A 26,101-nucleotide genomic window follows, 5' to 3' on the forward strand; every position below is an offset into this window, starting at 1 on the left:
ACATACAAACTCATACATTGACATACAAATCCTATCCCGTTTCCTCCATACATGAAAAATATAACTTAAAAAAATGTATTAAACTTGAATATATATTTATAATTTATCCAAGAGTATTGCACATATGTTAAGCCTCATGTAAATTCATACAAATATAAAATAAAATTATCTCATTACACAACAAACTTATAATAAAAGCTAAAACTGTTTTTTTTTTCAACTAATATATACAATTGAAGATAAAAAAATCTAACAACGTAAGTCATTATATCTGGACAAAACTAACAGCAATTTCGCTAAAAATAAGTAATGCATCTAAATTTAATTTAAAATTCTAACCTAAAACTAAAAGTATTTATTATATTAACAGACATATGGAAAAATCAAAAATAATCAATATTGATTAATTTAAATCTTTTCCAGCGCTAAAAACAAAAAAAAATATTTCTTAGGCAAGACATCTAATAAAACTTAATAAATTAGAATAAAATATAGAGTATTTATAAAATGCAAAAAGAGATCTACATAAAAAAAGCTATTCATACATACTTTATTATTTTATTTGACATATAATTAAAAAATATTTTTTTTTACTATTAAACAAAATCCTAGAAGCAAAATATTTAATTTAAAAAAATTTTTATTAACAATATATAAACATTTCTAACATTTCATATGATATTTATAATGCTAGTAGGATTTTGTGCTTTGGTCCTTTTTCACGATAATACATGCAATATATTGAGAGAATTTTTCTTTTTCTTGACCTCTATTAAATATTAAGCAACAAAATAAACATCTTTTAAATTATGTAAATATTTTCAATAATTAAAAAAAAATAATTTACACAGTTAAATGTGATTTTCGAAAAAAATTAAATTTTTTAGGCCAAGTTTTTGTTTATTAGCCTGTTATATTAAAAAAAATACGATCAGACTACAAAAAAAATATAAACAAAACTTAAAATAAACTTATTTATCTCAATAAAGCATTTAAACTTATATACTTAGTTTTATATATAGTATATAGGAATGCAATAATTGACTATATATTTTTCACACCATCTTGTTAGTGGGAACATAAATAACCACGGTATGTTATTTTTTAGGTTTTTTTAATGATGCTATATACTCTGAAATGATAAACAAACAACATAAAAAATACAAAAAAAAAAGTAAAAAAAAATTAAAAAAAAAAATTACAATTTTTTTATAACCTAGAGTTTAAGATTTTTACTAAAATAATAACTTTAAAGTGTGATAACTGATTTTTTATAGTAAATCTGCAATAATGAGCATCCTTAGTGAACACTTAACAACTCTGAGTCGCCAATTAATTATACCTTGTTACCTATAATATTAATATCAAGTTATTTTCCAAACTTACCATCAATGGTTCCAAATTCTCTCTCGTGTGCTCGCGTCAGCACTTGCTTGTACAATGTCTCCGCTTCCTTGTATTTACCCTGTACAAAATTATTTTTATTTCTATCAGCACTAACTACGCAGCCAACAACACTATTACGAGATTTACGAACAATTATAATATTTATATCAACAACGTAGACATCTTTAAACTCTTAAAAAATAATTTTAAAGCACAAATCCAAAAAGCTATTTTTTATAATAATAGACAAAACTTTTGGAACGAAGTTCCTTATCGCGCGTTGTGAAAGGGGGTTAGACGGATAAAATTCTTACGAAAAGTTGTCACGACACTTTTTGCTATATCACCATGGCAACGACGTGACAATATATAATGAAAATACATAGAAATAAAATGTACTTCTTGTGAAGACTTAAGTTTTTTATTCATAGAATAAACATTGGTTCCTTCACTAATTAATTGAAAGGAACTTTCCATCCGGGTGTCCCAACACACCTCTCAAGATTTTTTTAATATTTTTTACAAATTTATTTGACTGTTCTCGTATATGTGTATGTTTTACTTAATTATTTTAACTGGAAAATCTATTATTGGCCTTGATTTGTTTTTATACTGGATGTAATTTTTGTAACTAATACGCTGTTAGTTTTCTTCTTAAATAAATAAATCTATCTATCTATTCAGCCTCGTAACGCCCACTGCTGGGCATAGACCTCCTCCAAAGATCAAGATATTTTTATTTATTTACCGTCGTAAAACTTAGTATATACTACAATCAAACCTGGATAAACGAAAGTTTAAGGGACCGTGGTTTTTTTAGTTTATATATAATTAATTTTACTAAATTAAATACACAAGTTTGTATGTATGTATATTTGATTTTTTATATCATAATGTGACAAACTAGTGAATGAACATTGCGCAGACATCTTCATTCAAATACGTTGCATATTTCTAATCGACAGAGGAAAGCACAGAAAGACACTATTTCTCTTTCCTATGCATCCCCTTCTCCGTCAAATCTATATATAAATACTTCCCCTTCCTATTATTTCCTTAAAAGAAAATGGAGAGTAAGGAAACCCACATTCAACAATACGCGGAAATTGCTGTATTTTTAGAAAGTTATATATAATTTGTACTGTTTAGTTCAAAATATATATTAAAGTAGGTTAAGTATAAGATAATGTCTGTCGAAATCAAAATACTGTGAAATTTGGAGACTTTTTATGAATTTAGTGTAATGTACAGTTTTTTTTTTAGTGTCTGTGGCTCAGGGGTTAACTTGACTTGCAATCTGCAGGTCCTGGGTTCGAATCCCGCCATGTATCAATGTGTTTTTCGACTTTCGATTTACATATGTACATTTATCCGACATTCTTACTGTGAAGGAAAACATCGTGATGCTGCACATATCTGAGAAGAAATTCAATGATATGTGTGAAGTCAACCAACCCGCACTTGGCCAGCGTGGTTGACTATGGCCTAGTCACCTCTAAATTGGGGTAGGCTTCGAGCCCCTCGGTGGGGACGTATAGTGAGCTGATGATGATGACAGTCTTTTGTGAAAAAAAAATCCACTTGTCTCCCGTCTTCTGTGTGGTTGTGGTATTTCACCAGACGAGATTTTCATGCAACAGATGTTGGACATTTAAAACTGTATAAAAATTTGTTTAATGGATAAATATGGAGAAGGTCTACAACCTATTAGAGATATGAACTATTTCTAGTCAAAACAGTTAATTTTAGTATAAATGACCTGCTTGAGATAACAGGAGGCGAGGTTGTTCTTGGTCTTGGCAACATTGGGGTCATCAGGGCCGAGCTTGCTCTCGTAGATCTCCAGAGCTCGCTGGTAGTACTGCTCCACCTCCTCGTACTTGTTCTGGAATTATATCACTCACATTATTAATAAAAAAAAAAAGACATGAATTAAAATAAAATAAATATTACAGAAGAAACGAGACAAAATACTTCAATGTTGTAGATCTTCTATACTAATCTTACTAATATTATAAACTAGCTTTTACCCGCGACTCCGTCCGCGCGAAATAAAAAATAGAAAACGGGGTAAGGCCTCTTTTCCATTACACGGTTGTTCAAACGTACGGTGTGTAAGCCGTACGGTTGAAAAAACGTGCTAGCTTGTACATGATACGGCAAAATCACCGCGCGAGACATTGGTAAGTACTGGCTAGTAGCGCTTTTTACTCGGGCTGTGTAGGACGTGCTGCGTCATGAATTTTCTTACGAAAAAAAAGATTATAGTTGCTTATTACATATATAGGAAAAAGGAAATAGAAAAAAAAAGGGAAGTAAGGTTTTGGATACATCCGATTTTAGAAAAAAGGGAGGAATATGGCGCGTTTCATACACTTGTCAAGAATCAATTGAGAGAAGATGAAGACAAGTTTTACAATTATTTTTATAATCGTCGATGGTCTTATCCCATATTACAGGCCTTTCTTGAATCAACGTAATTAATAATTCTTGATTTATGTTCATTTTATAATAAAATCGCGAAACAGCGTATATAAGCGGTCACGAATCCGTGCGTACGTCCGGCACCGTCGACACACCCCGATAGACTGCCATACAACACTGGTGAAAATCACGCCGTGCGTAGACGCGGCGCGCCGAGGGGCAGTCACGGCGCACGCGGCCGCGGCGCCGTGCCTTGGCGCCACCGTGCATGTCGACAAGCTCATATAGTGATCCATACCACACTGACGACCGTGCCTACACGCGGCGAATTAACCGTAGATTTTCACGGCGAGAAACCGTGTAATGGAAAAGAGGCCTAAAAATTATCCTATGTCCGTTTCCTGGTTCTAAGCTACCTGCCCACCAATTTTCAGTCAAATCGATTCAGCCGTTCTTGAGTTATAAATAGTGTAACTAACACGACTTTCTGACTATATATACAGATTATATAATAGATGGTTGGATGGATGGATGGATGATGGATGGATAGAGGATGGATGGAGGAAGGATAGATAGATGGATGGATGGATGCTTGTTTGAAAATATCTCCGGAACAACTCAACAGATCTTGATGAAATTTAAAACAGATGTAGAACATTGTCTGGAAGAACACATTAGCTACTTATTAAGTTTTTTTTTAATGCCGCGCGGACAGAGTTGCGGACGACAGCTAGTATTACAATAAGGAAAGATTTGTCTGTTTCTTTGTATCGAGTAAACTCCGAAACTACAGAACCGATCTGAAAAAATCTTTCACGATTGAGAAACTACAATATCCACAAATGACATAGCTTATATTTTATGTCACGCAGACAAAGAAATAGGCAATTGCTAGTTTTAAACATTGTGTTCTGGTGATTGATGCGATGTTCCTAGGTTTATACCTGGTTCTGGCAGAGCAGCGCCAAGTTGTTGAGCTGCTTGGCTACATCGGGATGATCACGACCGAGCACCGCCTCCCGGATGCAGAGTGCACGCTTACACAGCGGCTCCGCCTCACGGTACTTGCCTGTAATACATACATACATACAAACATAAGCTCTAGAAGTCCCATAAGAAATATCTTTCACATAAAAATCACTAGTAATAATCTCAATCTACAACTCGAATGTGGATATAGTTAGCGATAATTTAAGATCTTTTTAGCCGACTTCAAAAAGAAGGAGGTTATCAAGTCGACTGATTTTTTTTTATGTGTGTTACTGCGAATCTCCGCCCCTGGTGGTCCGATTTTGATAAAAATTATTTTTAAAAATAAATTATAAAAATTACTAAAGTCTGATGTAATTTCTGAATACATATATGTAAAAAATGTTAGCTGTTAGTTTGACTTTATAAATAAATGTTACTAATATTATAAATGGAAAAGTTTAGATGGATGGATGGATGGATGGATGGTTTGTTTGAAGATATCTTTGGATTAGGTAAACAGATCTTGATAAAATTTGACACAGAGGACACAGTCAAGAAGAATACATAGGCTTACTTATTTAAATTTTTTATACCGCGCGAACAGTCGCGGAAGACACTTAGTAGTTGAACAAGTAAAAGAAGAGGATGGGATGGAATGAGATGGGATGAAATGAGATATGGGAATGGAATGTGATTGGTGTGAATGTGTGCATGAGACATGTCTCACCCCTCTTGCCGTAGAGCACGGCGAGATTGTTGAGAGTGGCTGCGACTGCGGGGTGGTTCTCGCCCAGCGTCTTCTCGCGAATGGAGAGCGCATCGTTCAGCAGATTGGCTGCCTCCTTGTATTTGTTCTGGTCTCTGTAAAAAACATCATGTAACCGTACAATTCCACTGCTAACATTTAATAAAACTTTTTTTTATAGTGAATATTTTCTTCAAGTATTTCGGTACTGAATGCTGAAAATAAAATGTACAAATAGTCCAAGAACACTGACCATCAAACGAATCTGAACATTAGTTAGTTCTGTTTTAGTTACCTGTATACGAGGGCAAGTATATTGAGCATGGTAGCGACATCAGGATGATCATGTCCCGATGTCTTCTCCAGATCCTCGAGGGCCTGCTTGCAGAGTGGCACTGCGACCTCATAGCGGCCCTGAGACGCATACTGGATCACCAGGTTGTGCAGAGTGCGCAGCCGCGCAGGGATCTCGTACCCCGCGTTCACCTGCTGCGCGAACTGAGACGGCGGGGTAGGGGACATCGCTGGGGAGAGAAATATATTAAGTTTTACCATATATATTGAAGATTACGATCAGAACAATAGAGCTTATACGATCTGATTGGCAATATTTATGTAGGCACATACATAACAGAGAGAATGTGGGTTCCCATTGCCGATACTTGTACAAAAACATATCCTACTTAACAATATGTACGTAGAGACGATTCGTCAATGGAAGTCAACGGTTAAGTTCATTTGCTACAAAATTTCTTACATTTGTTGTTTCTGTTGTCGTCGTGGTCGTCATCGGGGAAGAGGTCGACCATGGGGTCGTCGCGCTTGCCGTCTGCGGGTCCGCTACGGCTGCCCTCAGACTCCTCTGTCACGTCACTATCGTATTTGCTGTACGAACACACAAAATATATAATTATGGATAATTTTAATCTATTTGATGACTCAAGGTCATCTGTGTGCTTCGCACTGTCCTCCCAATTGAAGAATTGTACGATGTTTTTAAAGAATTGTTCGCGCCCGCTGCAAAACCACGCCCTACACAAGACTGGTCTCAAGTAGAAGTAATTAAGAGTGCGTCTGCAGAAGGCATCATTTTGGTCCCCCTTTTTAAAAAAGAAAGAATGGGAAGTGAAAGTAGATTCGACGGAAAAGGAGACCCATAGAAAGGGGAAATATATTATTTTTGTGCGTACCCTCCTCTGTCCATTAAAGGTAGGCAACGCAACTGTAATTACGGATGTCTATGGGTAAAGATCGCCTCGCTATATCAGCAAATTTAAATGACCACCTATAAGTACACACTCACCGTATGGAGGCCATAAAGTCCAGATGTTTGTTTTCCTCCTCCAGCTGTGCGACGCGCTGCTCAGAGGCCTGTAGGCGTTGCTGAGCGGCCGCCAGCTCGTCCCGCAGCCACGCGTTCTCCTGGCACAGTCGCCGCACCTGCGTCCGCAACTTCTGCTTCTCCGCTTCCACTGACTGCAGGTGTGACGCTAGCGCCATCATCACCTGCAATTGTACACCAGGATTAGGTACAAGGCGAATTAAATATAGACCCCCTCACTTCATCTTTTTCATATAACAAAAAGACATAACAATTTATGTTCCAATCCCCCTCAAACAAAGCATAAAGGAATAAAAAAACTAGGCTTAAAGTGAATTGGAAAATACCCTCCTGCAAACCACACAATCGTCTCTTACAGAGAATACCGAATTTCCCCATCAAAAAGGGAGGAATATGACTCAAATTCCCCATCCTCCTACAAGGCTTTGGTGCGTCATCCCTCATCCCCCGGGGCGCTTTGTCCTGCGCCTCAATGGAGCGTAAACCAGCCTTGATTAAGGGCTGCAATTCCATTTCCATCCCGGCGTTACATAAACAACTAGTGATGTACCGCATTCCATCATATCGATATGATCAGACGAATTCTAATTAAAGAATTTTTAAGGAGTTTTGTATTTTTCATTTCTTCGTACACAATATGCGAAGAATATATGAAGAAAAATGTCACCTCAATCTACTAAATCGATCAAACCTTTTAAATATTCATGTCACAATGAATTACATATGTATGTACATACATACACAAGAAAAGCATTGTCGTCCTATCATTGGGACAAAAATACAAAGGTTTTGCGCATCCCTTGCCATCACTACGTTTAACTGGAAGCTTGTTAACAGCATAAAGGGTAGAAATAATTCCGTGTATTTGCTGAGCGCTGTTGACGCATAGACAACGTGATATGACATCTGCACGTTGTCTATGCACTCGGTGGGCAAACTGCATGGAGGTTTTAATTAGACGACATTAATGAGGCTTATCTGACACTCCCGTAATGGTTAAGTCGTAGTATTACATTTAAACATACTCTCATGATGTTTTAATAAATGGTAAAAAAGCTTTACTTTTTTTTTGCAATGGACCGTTCTCATTAAGCCAATAACGTCAGGTGGTAAGGGGGAACCACAGGATGCAAAACAGCGTAAAGATGACTATTTGTGTTCTAAATATTACAAACACCAACAAAATACAGAGAGTGAAGTTTTAAAAGTAATAATAAATTCTACTTAAGCGGCTTGTTGCAACTTCTATCTTAAAAGCAATCAGCAAACACGCTGTAAAGAAATGCCTACAAGTACAATCTTTTCAACGCCTGACACAGTTCTTGAGAGGAAACTCGGCCGGCATAAGTGTCTCTAGAGTCCTTTAAGGCATTAAAACGATCTAGGCCGCTCCTCAAGGCGGACTACTTCTCATTTATACTAGTACTAGTTAGTGACTTCATTCAGGTGGAATTAAAAAATTGAGTATTCCATTCCATTATTTTAAACTGTAAAATATCTATGTTGCAACTTTCATTAAGATCAGTTCAGCTGTTCTGGATTTAAGTAATAAATATATGTACGATTCAATCCAACTTGCGATTTGAACACGTTCTCAAAAACATTTTTATCTCTCTCATTTTATGAACAGGACTTTTGTTCTTGGAATTCAAGATAAATTATCAAAAAATTACTAATAGATTCGATAACATCATATATCGCTATGACATAATTATGATTCATTCTATTATATCATACATGTACAACATTCAACGGTGTACTGTGAAGTTCCACTGCCATAACATGTTGTTTTTACTTTTATTTCAAAGAGTCTAAGAGAGTTGGCAACATGTTTTTATACAAATGACAATCGTTTCCAAGATTGAATTATTTATTTTTATTACATAACCAACAGTTGCAGCGGTTGCAGTTAGATACTCTTTGATTTTTAGTCTATGTTATTGTGTAAAAAAAATTTAAGTGGTCGCTAAATGTGGAGTCTTAATAAAGTAAGAAAAATGTTAGTGGGCTTTTATTTAAAGTCATGATTAAAAATAACATAAAAAAAATACAGAACCTATCTAAAAAAACCTTTCATTTTTTACAACTTGTAACAAAGAGTAACCTAGACTATTTTACTGAAGCTGGGCAGGTTTCTAGTGTATCGGACCTGCTCGGTTGTCCGAGTGGGCGGAGAGGTGTACTCCGACGTGGCGCGTCCCCGGGTGGTGGATAGGGGAACGCCCCGGCATATTGCTGGGGTAGGGCTTTTTTTGCCCCGCGAACCAAACACTGGGGGGGAAATGGGAGGGCGGACCCCGGCGCGCACTAACCTGCCGTCGGGGAGGGGGGGGGGGTATCCGTCCGAAACTAGGGGTGGTGCGCCGCACCCCTAGCACACCCGTAACCTATGTGCAACCTCAACGACCCCCATCGTAACGGCGCTATGGGGTACGAGGCCACTAGGACCGGAGGGCTTGCCTTAATCGGCCGGCCCGCGAGAAGGAAAACTCTATAAAACCCGACAGCGAAGTCGCTTAAAACCTGTAGACACCAGGCGACCTCTACAGTATGTAGCCCCACCATCCGGAATGGGCGTCACCCGGGGGTGGAGTTTATATCGGCCCTTCTCGTGGGAACAAATATGGAAGAATCAAATAAAACCAAAAAACAAAGAGAGGGAGAGAAGGAGGAAGAGAGACGGGGAGAGAGAGTGGAGAGTGAGGGAAACAGAGAGGGAAATGAGCAAGTGGTCGTCCTTAGCGCGTCCTGCTCCAGTGACGAAAGCTCCAGTGGTGCCGAGGAGGAAGCGTCTGCGCGGCGGCTACGAAGCCACGCCAAAAAGGCTGAGCCGGCGCCAAAGGTGACCCTGAGGTTCATCCCAGGGGAAAAGAAGAAAAAGAGGGCCCTGAGGGACTCGTCTGGCGAGGAGGCAGCACCAGCCGTGGCGAACAAATTGTCCACGGCGGCCAGAGGCCGGATACGAGGCAATGCAGGAAAGCATACTTTCCTGAAGGCGGCAAAGGAAGACCTGGCGAAGGGGTTGGAGAGCGAATCGGGCGACTCCGACCCCACATACCGATGTTCCTATCGGCCGCCAAGCTCGACTGCAACGAGGACGCAGCCAAGCAGGGAGCAGCAGGGCGCCGGCGAAGAACTGCGCAAGCTCCGAGCGGACAACGCTCGACTAGCCAAAGAGCTTGAGCTGGTCCGCGCGGAATTACGCGCCTTTAAGGAGGCATACTCGGAGTCGCAAAAGCGAACGAACGCGATTGCGACTCCGAGGGAGGCGCCCGAGGCCCAGCCGGGACTAGAGGAGGTGCTGAAGAGCGCCCTGGAGGAGATGAGGCGCGAACTCCTACAATCTGTTGGCGGGATGGTGAATGCCCGCCTTCAAGGCTTAGAGTCGCGCCTCCCCCCTGAGCCAGTGGTTAGGCCCCCACTGGCAGCGGACAAGCGGCAGCCGCCGCCGCCGCCCCGGCCTGAAGCCCGATCCGGCCTGGCAGCAGAGGCCATAAGAGGAGACCCGGCGGAACCGGCTCAGGCCCCTAAGGCCAAAGCCAGGCCGGCCAGACGGGGGCCCAAAACGGGCCCCAAAGAACGACCAACTGGCCCTCCACCTCCTCCTCCCCCCTCTCAGGAATTGAGAGGACGGGCAGGGGGAGCCCAGCTACACAAAGCTGTAGCGGGCCAGGAGGACAACGCTCCCCAGGCATCGGGGAGCGAAGTCCAATGGTCAAAGGTGGTCGGCCGAAAGGCTAAGAAAAAGGGCAAAGCTCCGAATCCAGCCGGAGCTCCCCCCCAAGTCGATACAACCCGGCGGGGGACTGTGGCCACCCCCCTCACCAAGGCAGTTAAGATCGTAGCCCCCAAGACGGCTGCTATAAGCCTCACCCTTAAAAAGGGGGCTACGATCTCCACAGCAGAGGGCCAAGTCACCGAGGCCACGTACGCTGAGGTCTTGGCTAAGGCCAAGGCCTCCATCAAACTGAGCGACTTTGGCCTGGAGACGGTGAGGATCCGGACAAGCATGACCGGATCCAAACTCATGGAAGTGGGGGGGGAAACCCCTGAAGAGACTGCAGACCGCCTAGCCTCCGAGCTAACAAAAGTTATTGGGGACTGGGCGGACATCGCCCGCCCGTCCAAATTGGTCGACCTCAGGGTCACTGGCCTGGATGAGACGGTGACCCGTGAGGAAGTGGCGGACAAGTTGGCGACGGCTGGGGGCTGCCCCCCCAGTGCGGTCAAAGTGGGTCTCATCAGGCCCAACTTCTGGGGTGGCGGCTCTGCCATTGTAAAGTGCCCCGCGACGGCTGCCAAGGCAGTCGTCAAAATAGGGAAGGTGGCCATCGGTTGGACCATGGCCACCATCAACGCGGTGCAGGCCCGGCCATTAAGGTGCTTCAAATGCATGATGCTGGGCCACACTCGCGCCCTATGCCCAACGGAAGCGGAGCATGGTCAACTTTGCTTCCGTTGTGGCGAAGCGGGGCACAAGGCGGCCGCCTGCGAGGCGCCCTGTAAATGCACAGTGTGTGCCACCACAGGGCGCCCGCACACGCACGTGATGGGGGGCGACAAATGTGTACCCCCCACCGTGAAAGGAAAGGTGACCAGGCTGCGTCCTAGCCCGCCGCAGCCTAGCCCGCCGCAGCCTAGCCCGCCGCAGCCTAGCCCGCCGGCCGAGGAAGCTATGCAGGTGTCTTAATGCCCGGACACCTGCATAGCGAATTCCTGCAGACCAACGCCAACCACTCCGCCCGCGCACAGGACCTGCTCATGCAGGTCCTGGCGGAGTGGAGAATTGCCGTCGCGGTCGTGGCCGAACCCTACGTGATCCCCCCTCACTCCAACTGGGTTGGGGACACGGAGGGTCTGGTCGGCATAGTGGCGCCGCCGGCGGGCCGACAACGCCTCTCCCTCAGGGAAAGGGGTGCCGGCTATGTGGCGGCAAACTGGGGGGAAGTAGTTCTCATCGGAGTCTACTTCTCCCCAAACAGGAACCTCTCGCAGTTCGAGAGGTTCCTGGATGGCCTGGAACCGGTAGTGCAGAGGGCATCGCCGGCCCAGGTCATCGTGATGGGGGACCTCAACGCTAAGTGCGCGGAGTGGGGGTCCTCCATCACCGACGCGAAAGGGGCGCTTCTCCGGGACTGGGCTACAGTAATCGGCCTAGCCCCGGAGAACCAGGGCACCGCCTACACGTGCGTGCGCGGGCGGGGTGGCTCAGTGGTGGACGTAACGTTCGCCACCCCCGCCATCGGCGCACGCATAACGTGTTGGCGTGTCCTGGAGGAGGTGGAGACCCTGTCCGACCATTTATATATTAGGTTCAGGGTCTCCAACGCGCCCCGCAGGCGTCAGGCCCGGGTGACGGGCGGAAGAGGCGTGGGAGGCTTTCCGAGGTGGAAGCTCTCACGCCTCGACGCGGACCTGGCGGAGGAGGAGGCCGTGGTCCGCGCATGGTCGGCGGACCCCCATCAAGGGATGGGGGTCGAAGAAAGGGCCGTCGGGTTCCGCCGGGACCTGACGGCCATCTGCGACGCCGGGATGCCCCGGGCACGACGCTTCGCGCCCAGGGAAGGCGTATACTGGTGGACGCAGGACCTTGCGGTTCTGCGCGCTGCCAGTAACGCCGCCCGGCGCGCCTTCACCCGTTGCCGAAGACGTCGGCATCGAGTGAATGGTGAACTGGAGCGCCTTCAGGCTGAAATGCGGGCAGCCAAGAAGGCGCTCACCGCCGCCATCGGGGCCGCCAAGGACGCCGCTTATGCGGAGTTCTTGGCGACCCTTGACGCGGACCCATGGGGGCGCCCGTACCGTATGGTACGAGCTAACCTGAAGAGGGCGCCCCCCACGGAGGATATGGAGCCGGCCGTCCTCAGCGCGGTGGTTGAGGGGCTGTTCCCTGACAGCCCCCCATTCGAACCACCGCGCATGGCACCGCCAGATGCGGAGGAGGAGGACACCGCCCTTGACGCTCCTCTGGTAACAGAGGAGGAAATGGATAGGGCGGTTGGCCGGCTCAGGGGCCGGAAGGCTCCGGGACCGGATGGGGTGCCCGGCAAGGTGCTCCCCATCGCCCTCAAACACCTCGGGGCCCGCCTCCGCTGCCTGTTCAGTGATTGTCTGGCAGCGGGGCGCTTCCCTGGGGTGTGGAAGGAGGGACGGCTGGTGCTCATAAGGAAGGAGGGTCGACCCGCACACTCTCCTTCCGGGCACCGGCCACTCGTGATGCTGGATGAGGTCGGGAAGCTGCTTGAAAGAGTGGTGGCTTCCCGCATCATCCAGCATCTGGAGAGGATCGGGCCGCAAATCTCCGAGAACCAATTCGGGTTCCGGTCGGGGCGATCGACCTTAGACGCCCTGACCGCCCTGAAGAGGTTCACGGAGGACGCGGCCCAGAGGGGGCAGGGGGCTATGGCGATATCTCTGGATATTGCCAACGCCTTCGGCTCCCTCCCCTTCGCGGTGATAGAGGAGGCACTCCGATTCCATGGAGTGCCCCTCTATCTCCGGAGGGTCGTAGGACACTACCTGCAGGGGCGGGTAGTGTCCTACATAACAAGGCGAGGGAGAGAGGAAAGGCGGATGGCCTCCGGTGTTCCCCAGGGGTCTGTTCTAGGACCCCTGCTATGGAACATCGGTTTCGACTGGGCCATCCGCGGAGAGGTGCTGCCCCGGATGGCGGTTATCTGCTATGCAGACGATACGATGATCGCCGTCCGGGACACCACCTGGAGGAGATTGAGGCGGAGGGCTGAGGCCGGAGCCACCCTGGTGACCCGGAGAATTGAAGCGCTGGGCCTCCGGGTGGCGCTCTCCAAGACTGAGGCCCTATGTTTTAAAGGGCCGAGGTGGAGGGTGCCGTCGGGGGCAACACTCCGGGTCAACGGGGACGAGGTCGGGGTCAAGGCCAGTATAAAGTATCTGGGCCTTGTCCTCGACGGGGGGTGGCGTTTCGGGGAGCATTTCCGGGCGCTAACCCCCCGGCTCGTAGGCGCGGCAGCAGCCCTCTCGAGGCTCCTTCCGAACCTGAGGGGTCCGGGTGTACAAGCAAGGCAGCTGTACACCATGGTCGTCCGCAGCATGGCCCTGTACGGCGCGCCGATATGGGCAGAGGCCCTAAACGCGTCGAACAGGGCCCTCCTCCGCAGGCCGCAGCGCGTCATTGCAGGACGTGCCTGCAGGGCCTACCGCACGGTAGGCCACGCGGCGGCCTGCGTCCTGGCCGGTACTCCCCCGTGGGAGATAGAAGCGGGAGTGCTGGCCGAGGCATACCGGGCGCGGGTTGAACAAAGAACCCGGGGAGAATCTCTCGCCCCGGAGGAGCTCGCCCACGCCCGGGAGAGGAGAAAGCGGAGGACCATGGAGCTCTGGGTGGAAGGCCTAGCGGACGTCGAATATGGCGTCCGCACAGTCGAGGCCATCCGCCCACAGCTCCCGGAGTGGTGCGGAAGGGGCCACGGGTCCCTCACCTTCCGACTCACGCAGGTGCTGTCCGGACACGGTTGTTTCGGACAGTATCTGCGTCGGATCGGAAGGGAGGAGACGGCGTCGTGCCATGGGTGCGGCGATGAAGAAGATACGGCGCAGCACACACTAGAAGTGTGCTGCGCCTGGACAGAAGAACGCCGCACCCTGGTGGCGACGATAGGCGAGGACCTCTCACTTCCTGGCGTTATACGCGCCATGTTAGAAAGTGAGAGGTCCTGGGACGCCGTTGCCTCCTTCTGCGAAGAGGTGATTTCGCAGAAGGAGGCACAGGAGCGGGAGCGCGAGAACGACCCTCTGGCGCCCCCGCTCCGACGCCGTAGAGTGGGCAGAAGGAGGCGGCAATTCGCTGCTGCCCTTCTCCCCACGCCTCAAGTTTGAGGGGCCGTAAGGGCCATACGCAGGCGGGGTCACGGATGTAAGCTAACGCGTTTCCCGTGGCCCCGCCGTAATGCGTGAGAGGGCAGTCTGGTTTTAGTGGGTATTCCGGTCGCCTTCTGCGGCCGGCGAGTCCCACACTCCCCTACGCCATTGCACAGCCCGGCGTAGGGGGTGCGTAAATGCATTTCCAGACTATAAAAAAAAAAAAAAAAAAAAAAAAAAAAAAAAAAAAAAAAAAAAAAAAAAGGTTTCTAGTGTATAAGTGCTGAGTCATACTGGACATTGACCTAAACAGTGATTCATAAGGCATTCCTGTAGTGACGATAAATTGCAGGCTAATGCAAGTACTACAAGCCGCCAACACAAGCCGCGCAGTGATCCTCGTCTGAACAACAAGTCTACGACCGGTCACGATCTGGTGATACATTCTGCGCTCGAGGGCGAATGTAAATTAAATATTCCCAGATTTATATGACATGGATGTGATGAGTAGCGTATATGGCTGGCTTATAGTACGTGACTTCGACAGCTTAGAACTTACGACTCCCTTAGTGACCTTTAAACAACATTGAGTGTGGCATGTTAATATGTAATTTATGGACGTTTTATGATTTCTCTAGTCAAATTATAAATGAGTGGTATTCGCGATTTGCTGGTGACATAGGTATCTTTGTCCGACATCGTACGAGCTGCGCACAACACACTTTTAAGTGTGGCGTAAAAGAATGCAGGGAAGGGTACTGCGCAGCAAGCAGATACTAACCTGTGCCTCGCCCAAGCCAAGCTCGATGGCGTCAATGCTCTTCCTCACTAGGGCGGCTTTCTCGTGTTCGTGCTGCGTGTTGGCGGCGAGGCCGGCCAGCAGCTGCGCGTGCTCAGCCCGCAGCGCCTCCAGCCCCGCGGCAACCGTGCGCGCGCCGGCCACCATCTCCTCCTGCGTCATCGCCGTCATCCTGCCCAGGGATTCGATCTTCTTTCTGTAAACAAATGAGAAATACAACGTTACATAACATAACAACAAATACATAACATTACATATTATATTGAAGGTGCCTCGATGTCATAATTATTGATTATTGGCGTCCATTAACAAAATACGATATGTAATCGGATAATATAAATCCATCCATCCATTCAGCCTCGTAACGCCCACTGCTGGGCATAGGCCTCCCCCAAAGATCGCCACTATGATCGGTCCTGTGCAACCCGCATCCATGATACTCCCGCAACCTTGACCAGATCATCGGTTCATCTTGCGGAAGGCCTGCCCACGCTGCCTCGACCTGCACGTGGCCGCCATACCAGTAATAAAAACAGTATAGTATGTTTTTAATAATAAATCTTTGTTTATTTACGAATATTATAAAGCTGATTTCAAAGTAAATGATAGTGAAAAGAACTTGTGATGGCTACGATTGCAAGTACCTATACGTGTGTAACATCAAACACAGGTATTTCAAGTAAATTTTATTATTTAACGCGATACTGACTTGAATTGTGACGGTTATTTTACAAGTAAACAATTTTCCGTGCGCACATACAAACAAATCGTGTCAAAGCAATAAGCTACAAGGTTGAACTGAAAACTATTTATAGTTTTTATAAATTTACTCGCTATTGCCCGCGACTCTGTGCGCGCGGCATTAAAAAAATTATAAGTAGCATATATGTTCTTCCAGACTATGTTCTAAAACCTTGATAAATTTCATTAAGATCCGTTGAACCATTCTGGAGATATCTTCAAACAAACATTCCTCCATCCAAACATTCGCATTTATAATATAAGTAAGATGAACATTCTACATCATAATACTATTCTAGCTTCTTTAAACCATAAACAATAAAAACAATTTTCAAAATTAATGGATTTTTTGGCTATCTGCATACAATGATAAGAAAGCCTTCATGATTCATATGACGATAATAAAAATCCTAAATAAAGATATTGTTCCTCGTTAAAAAAAATGCTATAGTAGCCATGATTCTAAATTACTTTTAAAGCATGTAACTCTACTCCAGCACCATATCTTTAGAGAGTGTAACCACATAGGAAGGTACTTATATAATGTTTTACTGAGGGAGGTAAACAAGTTCGCAGAATGAAGTGATAGCGAAGTCGCTTACTAATTAAGTTGAACTCAACTAAGTTGTTATTTTAATTTATGTCGTGTCTTTCAAATACATTACAATGAACGAAATTAAATAAAATATATAATGCAAACAATTATAATGTAACATGTAATGAAATGAAAAGTTGATTTACTCATAACTTTGTTTATGAAACCGTAAACAATATCAAGCAATGATGAAGACCTTCGTATTTGATGTCATGATAATCTAAATGTAAGTTTCCACTGTCGGCACTTTACAACAACATATAAATTATGACAATATATTTTAATCAAGTATTTTGACAATGAAAACCCTCGGCAATACACCAATTTTTTTAATCAAGGTATTCACAGATTAAATCTAAATCCATCAAATCAAAACGAAGTAGAAAGCACCGTAGCAATTTATATCACTCCCGTTGACAGCTCTATAATTATTTTGACAGACGTTAATAGAGATGTATCAAGATTATGACAGCTGTCAAAAGAGTTGGATTATTTGGGCCAATTTATAAAATCCATTGAAAATTCATTATAATACAAAATAACTGTCGTGTGTCGGATTTCTAAATTACAAGGTGAGATTTCATAAAAGCGGTGAAAGTATGAATATAAGATTGTACTTAATTAATTTAATTAATTATCGTATTGTAATAGTAAATCGTGGTAAATATATGTTTTAGGTGAAATAGACAACCCATAGATATCAACAAAAATTAAATTTCAAACATATGTGTGAATTCCCGGGAGATCAATACGGTGACGCTCGCCATTTGTCACTCGGATTGCGGAGGTTCTTTTAGGCACGCCAAATGGAGGTCCGTGATCTCTGTCTACCCCTCTTTATTACAGGCGTGAGTTGTGTGTAATCAAATGAGCATTGGCTTCCGTAAAGGGATCACTATCTCCCGCAAACATCTGCAACACCACAGGAATTACAGATACTTCTCCAGACTTGAACACATACAATGCCAGCTCAGCGTTTAAGTACATAAAAATTGTAGTAGCATTGAAAGTGTTATTGACGCTCTTAATTTCCTATGTCAAATTCATTTAAAAATATTACTCACTCGTAATGAATCAGCAAATAATTTTAAGTCAGAATAGTTTCAGCTTCATGCGTTGTTCAAACACGACTACAAGAATGGAAATTCCAAAAAGGTGTATATTTCGTGTTCTAAAAAACACCGGCATAATATTTGACCCTAATCCCTTATCGTGTATCAAGTTGCCGCACCTCATAACCAGATTTCAGAGGTTTATGCTCCACTTCCACAAATACATAGACAGCTTTTTGTATTAATTACTGATTCCGGAGTTGTAAATGTAATTGTATATTTTTAATCCTATTTAATTCTTAGAAAATTAAATGACAAGACTAATGTTTTTCGACTTTACTGATTTGTGAACTTACATTCATAAATACTAAACAATAAAGACAAGCTCGCACTTTAATAATATTAGCACAATTTCGGACTTCTGTCCTACAATGAACTTTTGACCAGCTAAAATTTTAACAAGTAACAAAGATCTTTGTTACTTTCTGTAATAAATAAACGTGCACTACATTTAAGAATTTATAATTGATTAGCTTTTACCCGCGACTCCGTCCGCGCGGAATAAAAAATAGAAAACGGGGTAAAAATTATCCTATGTCCGTTTCCTGGTTCTAAGCTACCTGCCCACCAATTTTCAGTCAAATCGATTCAGCCGTTCTTGAGTTATAAATAGTGTAACTAACACGACTTTCTTTTATATATATAGATAGATAGATATGATGAGTTTTATCCCGTAGTAAAATATTATGTTATAAAATGTTAAAAAAAAATGAATGTCCACCGTCTTGTGGCTTAAGAATTGGCATATATATTATTTTACATTTCAACACTCGAACACTCACTCCATTAGTAATTCCTCTATGTTATATTACGTTAAGTGTCCACACATATGTGGTTGGAAGAGAAATGTTCTAGACACAATTATTGTTTTAAATCACTTAAATTAAGCTTACATTAATACAAATGTCACAATTAACAGATGATCAAACGATAAAATACCAGACAATATAACGGTCAATAACGAGGTCAATAAATTCCGGATGCGTACGCACAATGTATTGGTATGCAAGACGAGGTGCCGGATATATTTATATTAAATTGCTGGCATCGTTGTCGGTTATGTTGATACGCGATGGCGCGCAAAAGGAAGCGGTTGCCGATGCAAATTGACTCAATTTCAGATATGGGTCAATGGCACCGACTTCCTTTGTCTAACTCGCACCATAACCGGCGGTCAAACGGTTAACATCGTGAGAAAGTAATCAAGTGTAAGTAAGACTAGCTAGCGGCCGCGACTTCATTCGTTTTAGTAAGTCGTAAAGTAAACAAGTTATAACTTATATTAACTTTAAAGACTAGACTTACTAGACTTTAAATAATTAAAAACCTTTAATTTTTGTTTAATATTACCAACACTCATCTTTATATATTAGGTCCTTACATATGAAATTGGCGTTTTGTATGGGAGGAACAAAAAGTCGAATATTTTTTAATATAATATATTTAATTAATCAAAGTATGAACCATTATTTTCTATGCACTTTTGCCATCTCATAGGTAGTTCATTGATACCTTTACTAAAAAAACCAGTCGGACGGGAATCAATAAAATCTTTGAAGGCGATTTGGACTGCCCCATCGGAGTTGAATTTTTTCCCTTGCAAGAAGTTATCCAAATTTCGAAAAAAATGGTAATCTGTTGGAGCAAGGTCCGGGGAGTACGGAGGATGTCTTAGACTTTCCAATTGAAGCTCTTCTAATTTAGTAGCCGTCTGTTGCGCAGTGTGTGGTCTAGCGTTGTCGTGAAGCAGCAGTGGCGTGGAGCGATTGACCAGCCTAGGTTGTTTAGCTGCTAGCTTTTCCATCATGGTTTGCAATTGCTGACAATAGACATCAGCCGTAATAGTCTGGCCAGATTTGAGAAAACTGTAATGAACAATACCGGCACTAGTCCACCAAACGCTTACAAGTAACTTTTTTTTTTTTTTTTTTTTTTTTTTTTTTTTTTTTTTTTTTTTTTTTTTTTTTTTTTGTTAATTTTCGCTTGGGGCAGGATTTGGCTGGCTGAACCAGGGCAGCGCCTTCACGTGTGTGCGCGCGCGGGGTGGCTCGATTGTCGATGTTACGTTTGCCACCCCCGGTATTGGTGCATGCATCACGTGTTGGCGCGTCCTGGAGGATGTGGAGACCCTGTCAGATCACCTGTACATCAGGTTCAGGGTCTCCACAGCGCCCCGCGGGCGTCAAACCCGCACGGCGGGCGGCAGAGGCGCCTTCCCTAGGTGGCAGCTGTCCCGTCTCGACGCAGACCTGGCAGAGGAGGCCGCAATTGCTTGCGCGTGGGCCTCCGACCCCCCTCAATCCTTGGGGGTCGGAGAAAGAGCTGCCAGGTTCCGTCGGGACCTGACGGCTGTATGCGATGCGGCAATGCCTAGGGCTAGGCGCCTCGCGCCCCGAGAGGGGGTGTACTGGTGGTCGCGGGACCTCGCGGCCCTACATGCCACCAGCAACGCCGCCCGCCGTGCTCTCTCCCGGTGCCGAAGACGTCGGCACCAGGAACCGGGCGAGCTGGAGCGCCTTCTTGCTGAATCACGTTCAGCAAAGAAGGCGCTCTCAGCCGCCATTGGGGCCGCCAAGGACGCCGCCTACTCTGAGTTCTTGGCGGCCCTAGACGCGGACCCGTGGGGGCGCCCGTACCGGATGGTACGGGCCAAACTCAAAACGGCGCCCCCCACGGAGGCCATGGAGCCGGCCGTCCTCAGCGCGGTGGTAGAGGGGCTGTTTCCAGACAGCCCCCCATTTGAGCCACCGCGCATGGCGCAGCAGAGGGCTGACAACGAGGATGACGCCGCCCCTAATCCTCCTCTGATAACGGAGGAGGAAATGCTAGGGGCGGCCCGCCGGCTCCAAGGCCCGCGGAAGGCCCCGGGACCGAATGGGGTGCCCGGGAAGGTTCTCCCCATCGCCTTGAAGCACCTCGGGGACCGCCTACGCTGCCTCTACAACGATTGCTTGGCAGCGGGGCACTTCCCTGAGGTGTGGAAGGAGGGGCGGCTAGTCCTCATAAGGAAAGATGGCCGCCCCGCGGACTCTCCGTCGGGATACCGCCCGCTGGTGATGCTGGATGAGGTCGGGAAGTTGCTGGAGCGCGTGATAGCTTCCCGGATCATCCAGCACCTAGCGAGGGACGGGCCGCAGCTCTCGGTGAACCAATTCGGGTTCCGGTCAGGACGATCCACCATGGACGCCCTGGCCGCCCTGAAGAGGTTCACTGACGAAGCGGCCCAAAAGGGGCAGGGAGCCATAGCGGTGTCATTAGACATCGCCAACGCCTTCGGCTCCCTCCCCTTCGCGGTAATAGAGGAGGCGCTACGGTATCACGGAGTGCCCCTCTACCTGCGGAGAGTCGTAGGACACTACCTGCAAGGGCGGGTAGTGTCCTACATGGGGAGAACTGGCCGTGAGGAAAGGCGGATGGCCTCCGGTGTTCCACAGGGGTCCGTGTTAGGGCCCCTCCTGTGGAACATCGGATTCGATTGGGCCATCCGCGGAGAGGTGCTGTCCCGGATGGCGGTCATCTGCTATGCAGATGACACGCTGGTAGCCGTCCGGGACACTACCTGGAGCCGGCTTAAAAGGAGGGCTGAGGCCGGAGCCATGTTGTTGACCCGGAGGATCGAGGCGCTAGGCCTCCGAGTGGCCCTCAGCAAGACCGAGGCCCTTTATTTTAAAGGGCCTAGGTGGAGGATTCCTGCGGGGGCCACCCTCCGGGTCAACGAAGAGGAAGTCGGGGTCAGGGCCCGGATGAAATATCTGGGTCTTGTCCTCGACGGGGGCTGGCGCTTCGGCGATCATTTCCGAGCGCTGGCCCCCCGGCTCGTGGGAGCGGCCTCAGCCCTGTCGAGGCTCCTCCCTAACCTTAGAGGTCCGGGTGTACATACGAGACTGCTGTACACCACGGTCGTCAAAAGCATGGCCCTGTACGGTGCACCGATGTGGGCAAATGCCCTCAACGCACCAAACAGGGCCCTCCTCCGCAGGCCGCAACGCATAATTGCGGCGCGTGCGTGTCGGGCCTACCGCACGGTAGGCCACGCGGCGGCCTGCGCTTTGGCCGGCACCCCTCCGTGGGAAATAGAGGCGGGCGTGCTGGCCGAAGCCTACTGGGCGCGGGCAACACAAAGAGCTCGGGGCGAAGCCCCGGCTCCAGAGGAGCTCTCCCGCGCCCGGGAGGCGAGGAGAAAGACGACCGTGGAGCTCTGGGCGAGTGGCCTAGCGCACGCCCAATATGGCGTGCACACCATAGAGGCCATACGCCCACAGCTCCCGGAGTGGTGTGGGAGGAGCCACGGCTCCCTTACCTTCCGACTGACACAGGTGCTGTCCGGACATGGCTGTTTCGGACGGTACCTGTGTCGGATCGGAAGGGAAGAGACGATGCGCTGCCACGGGTGCGGCGCCGATGAGGATACGGCGCAGCACACACTTGAAGTGTGCTGCGCCTGGACAGAAGAGCGCCGCACCCTGGTGGCGGCGATAGGCGGCGACCTCTCACTTCCCGGCGTTGTACGCGCCATGTTGGGAAGTGAGAGGTCTTGGAACGCGGTCTCCTCCTTCTGCGAAACAGTCATGTCGCAGAAGGAGGAGAAGGAGCGGGAACGCGAAGGGGATCCCCTAGCGCCCCCGCTCCGGCAGAGAAGAGTGGGGAGAAGGAGGCGGCAATTTGCCGCTGCTGCCCTTCTCCCCACGCCTTAGATTTGAGGGCCCGTAGAGGCCAAACGCAGGCGGGGTCACGGAAGTAAGCTAACGCGTTTCCCGTGGCCCCGCCGTAACGCGTGAGAGGGCAGTCTGGTTTTAGTGGGTATTCCGGTCGCCTTCTGCGGCCGGCGAGTCCCACACTCCCCTACGCCATTGCACAGCCCGGCGTAGGGGGTGCGTAAATGCATTTCCAGACTTAAAAAAAAAAAAAAAAAAAAAAAAAAAAAAAAAAAAAAAAAAAAGGATTTGGCTGGCTGGCCAGGATCCAACCATTGCGCTGAGCGCTTACGATTATCGTAAAGAACCCATTTTTCATCACAGGTAATGATTCGGTTTAAAATACCTTCATTATTGTGCCGGTTTAGTAATGTAACGCAACAGTCGACGCGCGTTTGCCGGTTTGCTTCAGTCAATTCGTGAGGTACCCACCTTTCAAGCTTTTTAGGGTCCGTTCACACAGACCGGCTCGGAGAGCATCGGCCTGCTTTTTTCTTTTCACACAGACCGGGTCGTATACGCTTGGAATTGGCCGGAGCGGAGCCGCAAGCCGAGAAAGAGCACGCAAGCGGAGCCGGTCGGCTCCTTTTATTACTTCACACGAAGCGCGTTCAGGCATTTTTAATGACAAAAAAGGTGCAAATGCAAAAATAAACTTTACTACAATCACTCAAAACACTGTTTCCAACGTGATAAAAATCTGCTCTCCTCTCCGAGCCGGTCTGTGTGAACGGACCCTTAATCTTCCCAATTCGCTTCAAGTGAATTAAAGCAGTTTTACCACTAACATCGCAGCCTGCAGCTAACTCGGACGTGGTTTGCGATGGATCCGCTTCCACAATAGCTTTCAACTCTTCATTATCATCTTGAGTCTCAGGCCGTCCACGGGGCTTGTTCTGCAGATCGAAATTTCCAGAACGAAAACGTTGGAACCAAAAACGAACTGTGTTTTCTTTTGCAACACGACCGCCATACACATCATTCACCCTTCGAGTCGTTTCCGCAGCACTAGTGCCACGGCGGAACTCGTACTCGTAAATAATGCGATATTTTAAGTTTTCCATTTTGTAAAATGAGTGACGCAAACAGAAAAAAACAGAAGAAAAAAAACAAATGAATGACGGTCATCGAACCACAAATACATGAGTCTATAGCTGTACAAATTTGAATTTGGAATTCCTTACCAAAGAGGAGAAATTCGTGATTAAAGTGGCCAGTACGAAAAACGCCAATTTCATATGTAAGGACCTAATATATATAAGAAAGTCGTGTTAGTTACACTATTTATAACTCAAGATCGGTCGAACTGATTTAGCTGAAAATTGATGGGGATCTTAGAATTAGGAGACGGACATAGGAACTTTTTTATCTTGTGTGCATTTTTTTTATTCCGCGCGGACGGAATCGTGGGTAAAAGCTAGTTTTTAATAAATACATCCAAAACGTAAAATATCCAGTAATCTAGGTACACGATTAGTAAATTGCGTAATTTATTTTGCACGGATTAGATTTCATTAGACTTTGAACTTGTATATATTAGGTATTGATTACACAAAACAACAACAGAGCTAAACCGTGGTTATGCTTTTTATCCATAAAATATATAATCCGAAATCTAATATGTATATAAAATTCTCGTGTCACAGTTTTCGTCACCGTACTCCTCCGAAACGGCTTGACCGATTCTCATGAAATTTTGTGAGCATATTCAGTAGGTCTGAGAATCGGCCAACATCTATTTTTCATAACCCCCCCCCTTTAGTTTTTTTTAACTGCGCGCGGACGGAGTCGCGGGCGACAGCTAGTAATTTTATAAACTTAACCATTTTCCAGAATAGACTATTACAGTAGGAACTCAAAGAGTAATATAAAAACAGTTGCTATATTGTTAGCAGTTTTATTAACGCAAGGTTGCAACGTAAAGAAAAATCTGTCTGCTATTCCAATTTAAGTATTCCGTCAGTGTAGTTTTCCTCCGAGACTTATAAAGAGTAATGTAGTATTTATTTATGGGAGGTAGGTATTTGCATTTACATTTCCTTATTTCTCTGAATATTCACATAGTTATATCTGATTCGTGTTAAATCTATTAATCAAAATTAATAGCAACACATCGAAGACACTTAATGAGTACTAAAAAATTACAGTCCTTGTAATTCAAACATAAACAATACGTAATTAAAGACCTTTATGATTCTTGAATGTCACTAACATTTTATGGTAAGGATCAATAAATTTTATACAACGAATGTATTATCAAACATATATAAAAGAAAGTCGTATTAGTTACACTATTTATAACTCAAGATCAGTCGAACTGATTTAGCTGAAAATCGATGGGGAGGTAGCTTAGAACTAGGAGACGGACATAGGAACTTTTTTATCTTGTGTGCATTTTTTTTATTCCACGCGGACGGAGTCGCGGGTAAAAGCTAGTCAAACATAAAAATAAGCCACACAAAATTTGCGTGAGAAAGCAATGCAAAAATTAGAATTGTTTGTAGTCTGATTAGCGCTAAAAATTCTCATTTCTATGCTAACAAGTGTTCCTGAAGCAGACTTAATCAGGCAAGCTGTACGAGGTGTGAACGTGTGAGGTCATCCCAGGAGATTGTGACGTCATAAGAACTGCAATGCAGTGCCCGTGTTTGAGGATTCACGGAAGGTGTGAATCACTACACAGCAGTCGATTGAAAGAGACTGTATGGAAAACTTTCAAATCTTTTTGTATGGATATAAATATCAAATACTATATAATTGGTAATTATTTTTGACACGAAAAGACATATGAAAACATTTTTTCTATTTTTACATAAGCGAAATAAAACCTTACAGTATTTTAGTTAGGTAACTTTGGCCTAGATATACTGGTTTCATTCATCTATATAGTTGATTAAATATGATTTAAAAACAAAAATAAAATGTGCCACAAGCTTGAAAACTTCCACCTAAGACTAACTTCCAGTTTTAAAGCTTTGTAACAAAGTTGTTAAAATTTTATTGCAGACGAGTTCTCGTAGCATCCCCTAGGGGTTGGGGTAGTTGTAATTTAGCGTTAGAGGGCACGTGCCTCGGATACCGTTTCTACCGGATCGTGGGTATTACTTGATATGAAAAACCTTAATATTACAACCATTTACTTTTTAAACTCACATAGGTAAGATTAATATTAAATTATTGAATATTAATAATATTAAATGTGAAAGAGTATTAAATATATTTTCTTCGTCAATAAAAAAAAGTGTAACAAAAATCATTAATAAATACCAAGACGCAAAACATTGAAGGTTAAAAAAAAACAGAGTTTGTTATATAAATTGTAATATTTTACTTTTCATAAGGATATTGTACGAGTGTCAATAGCTGGGGTGGTCGCAGTACAAAACAACCCTTCCATATTTTTAACTCGACAGCGACAAATCGAAAATCAATACATGTAGACGCACACAGAG

General features: G+C 45.4%; 1 protein-coding gene across 3 annotated transcripts in view; it reads right to left on the reverse strand.

Annotated features, from left to right (window-relative positions):
- The window catches only part of LOC106710134 (kinesin light chain), a 60,215-nt gene that overhangs the window by 7,464 nt on the left and 26,650 nt on the right, over positions 1-26,101 (reverse strand). For all 3 annotated transcript variants that reach the window (XM_045680997.1, XM_045680996.1, XM_045680998.1), the window contains 8 exons: positions 15,490-15,703; positions 6,831-7,033; positions 6,285-6,412; positions 5,823-6,051; positions 5,510-5,643; positions 4,755-4,879; positions 3,146-3,271; positions 1,387-1,465 (listed from right to left, as the gene is read on the reverse strand). In XM_045680997.1, coding sequence (XP_045536953.1) covers positions 1,387-1,465; positions 3,146-3,271; positions 4,755-4,879; positions 5,510-5,643; positions 5,823-6,051; positions 6,285-6,412; positions 6,831-7,033; positions 15,490-15,678 — 1,213 coding nt within the window. In that variant the 5' untranslated portion in view covers positions 15,679-15,703. The remainder of the gene's footprint in view (positions 1-1,386; positions 1,466-3,145; positions 3,272-4,754; positions 4,880-5,509; positions 5,644-5,822; positions 6,052-6,284; positions 6,413-6,830; positions 7,034-15,489; positions 15,704-26,101) is intronic.

This window comes from Papilio machaon, chromosome 14 (assembly GCF_912999745.1).
Source record: "Papilio machaon chromosome 14, ilPapMach1.1, whole genome shotgun sequence".
Taxonomy (NCBI): Eukaryota; Metazoa; Arthropoda; class Insecta; order Lepidoptera; family Papilionidae; genus Papilio; species Papilio machaon.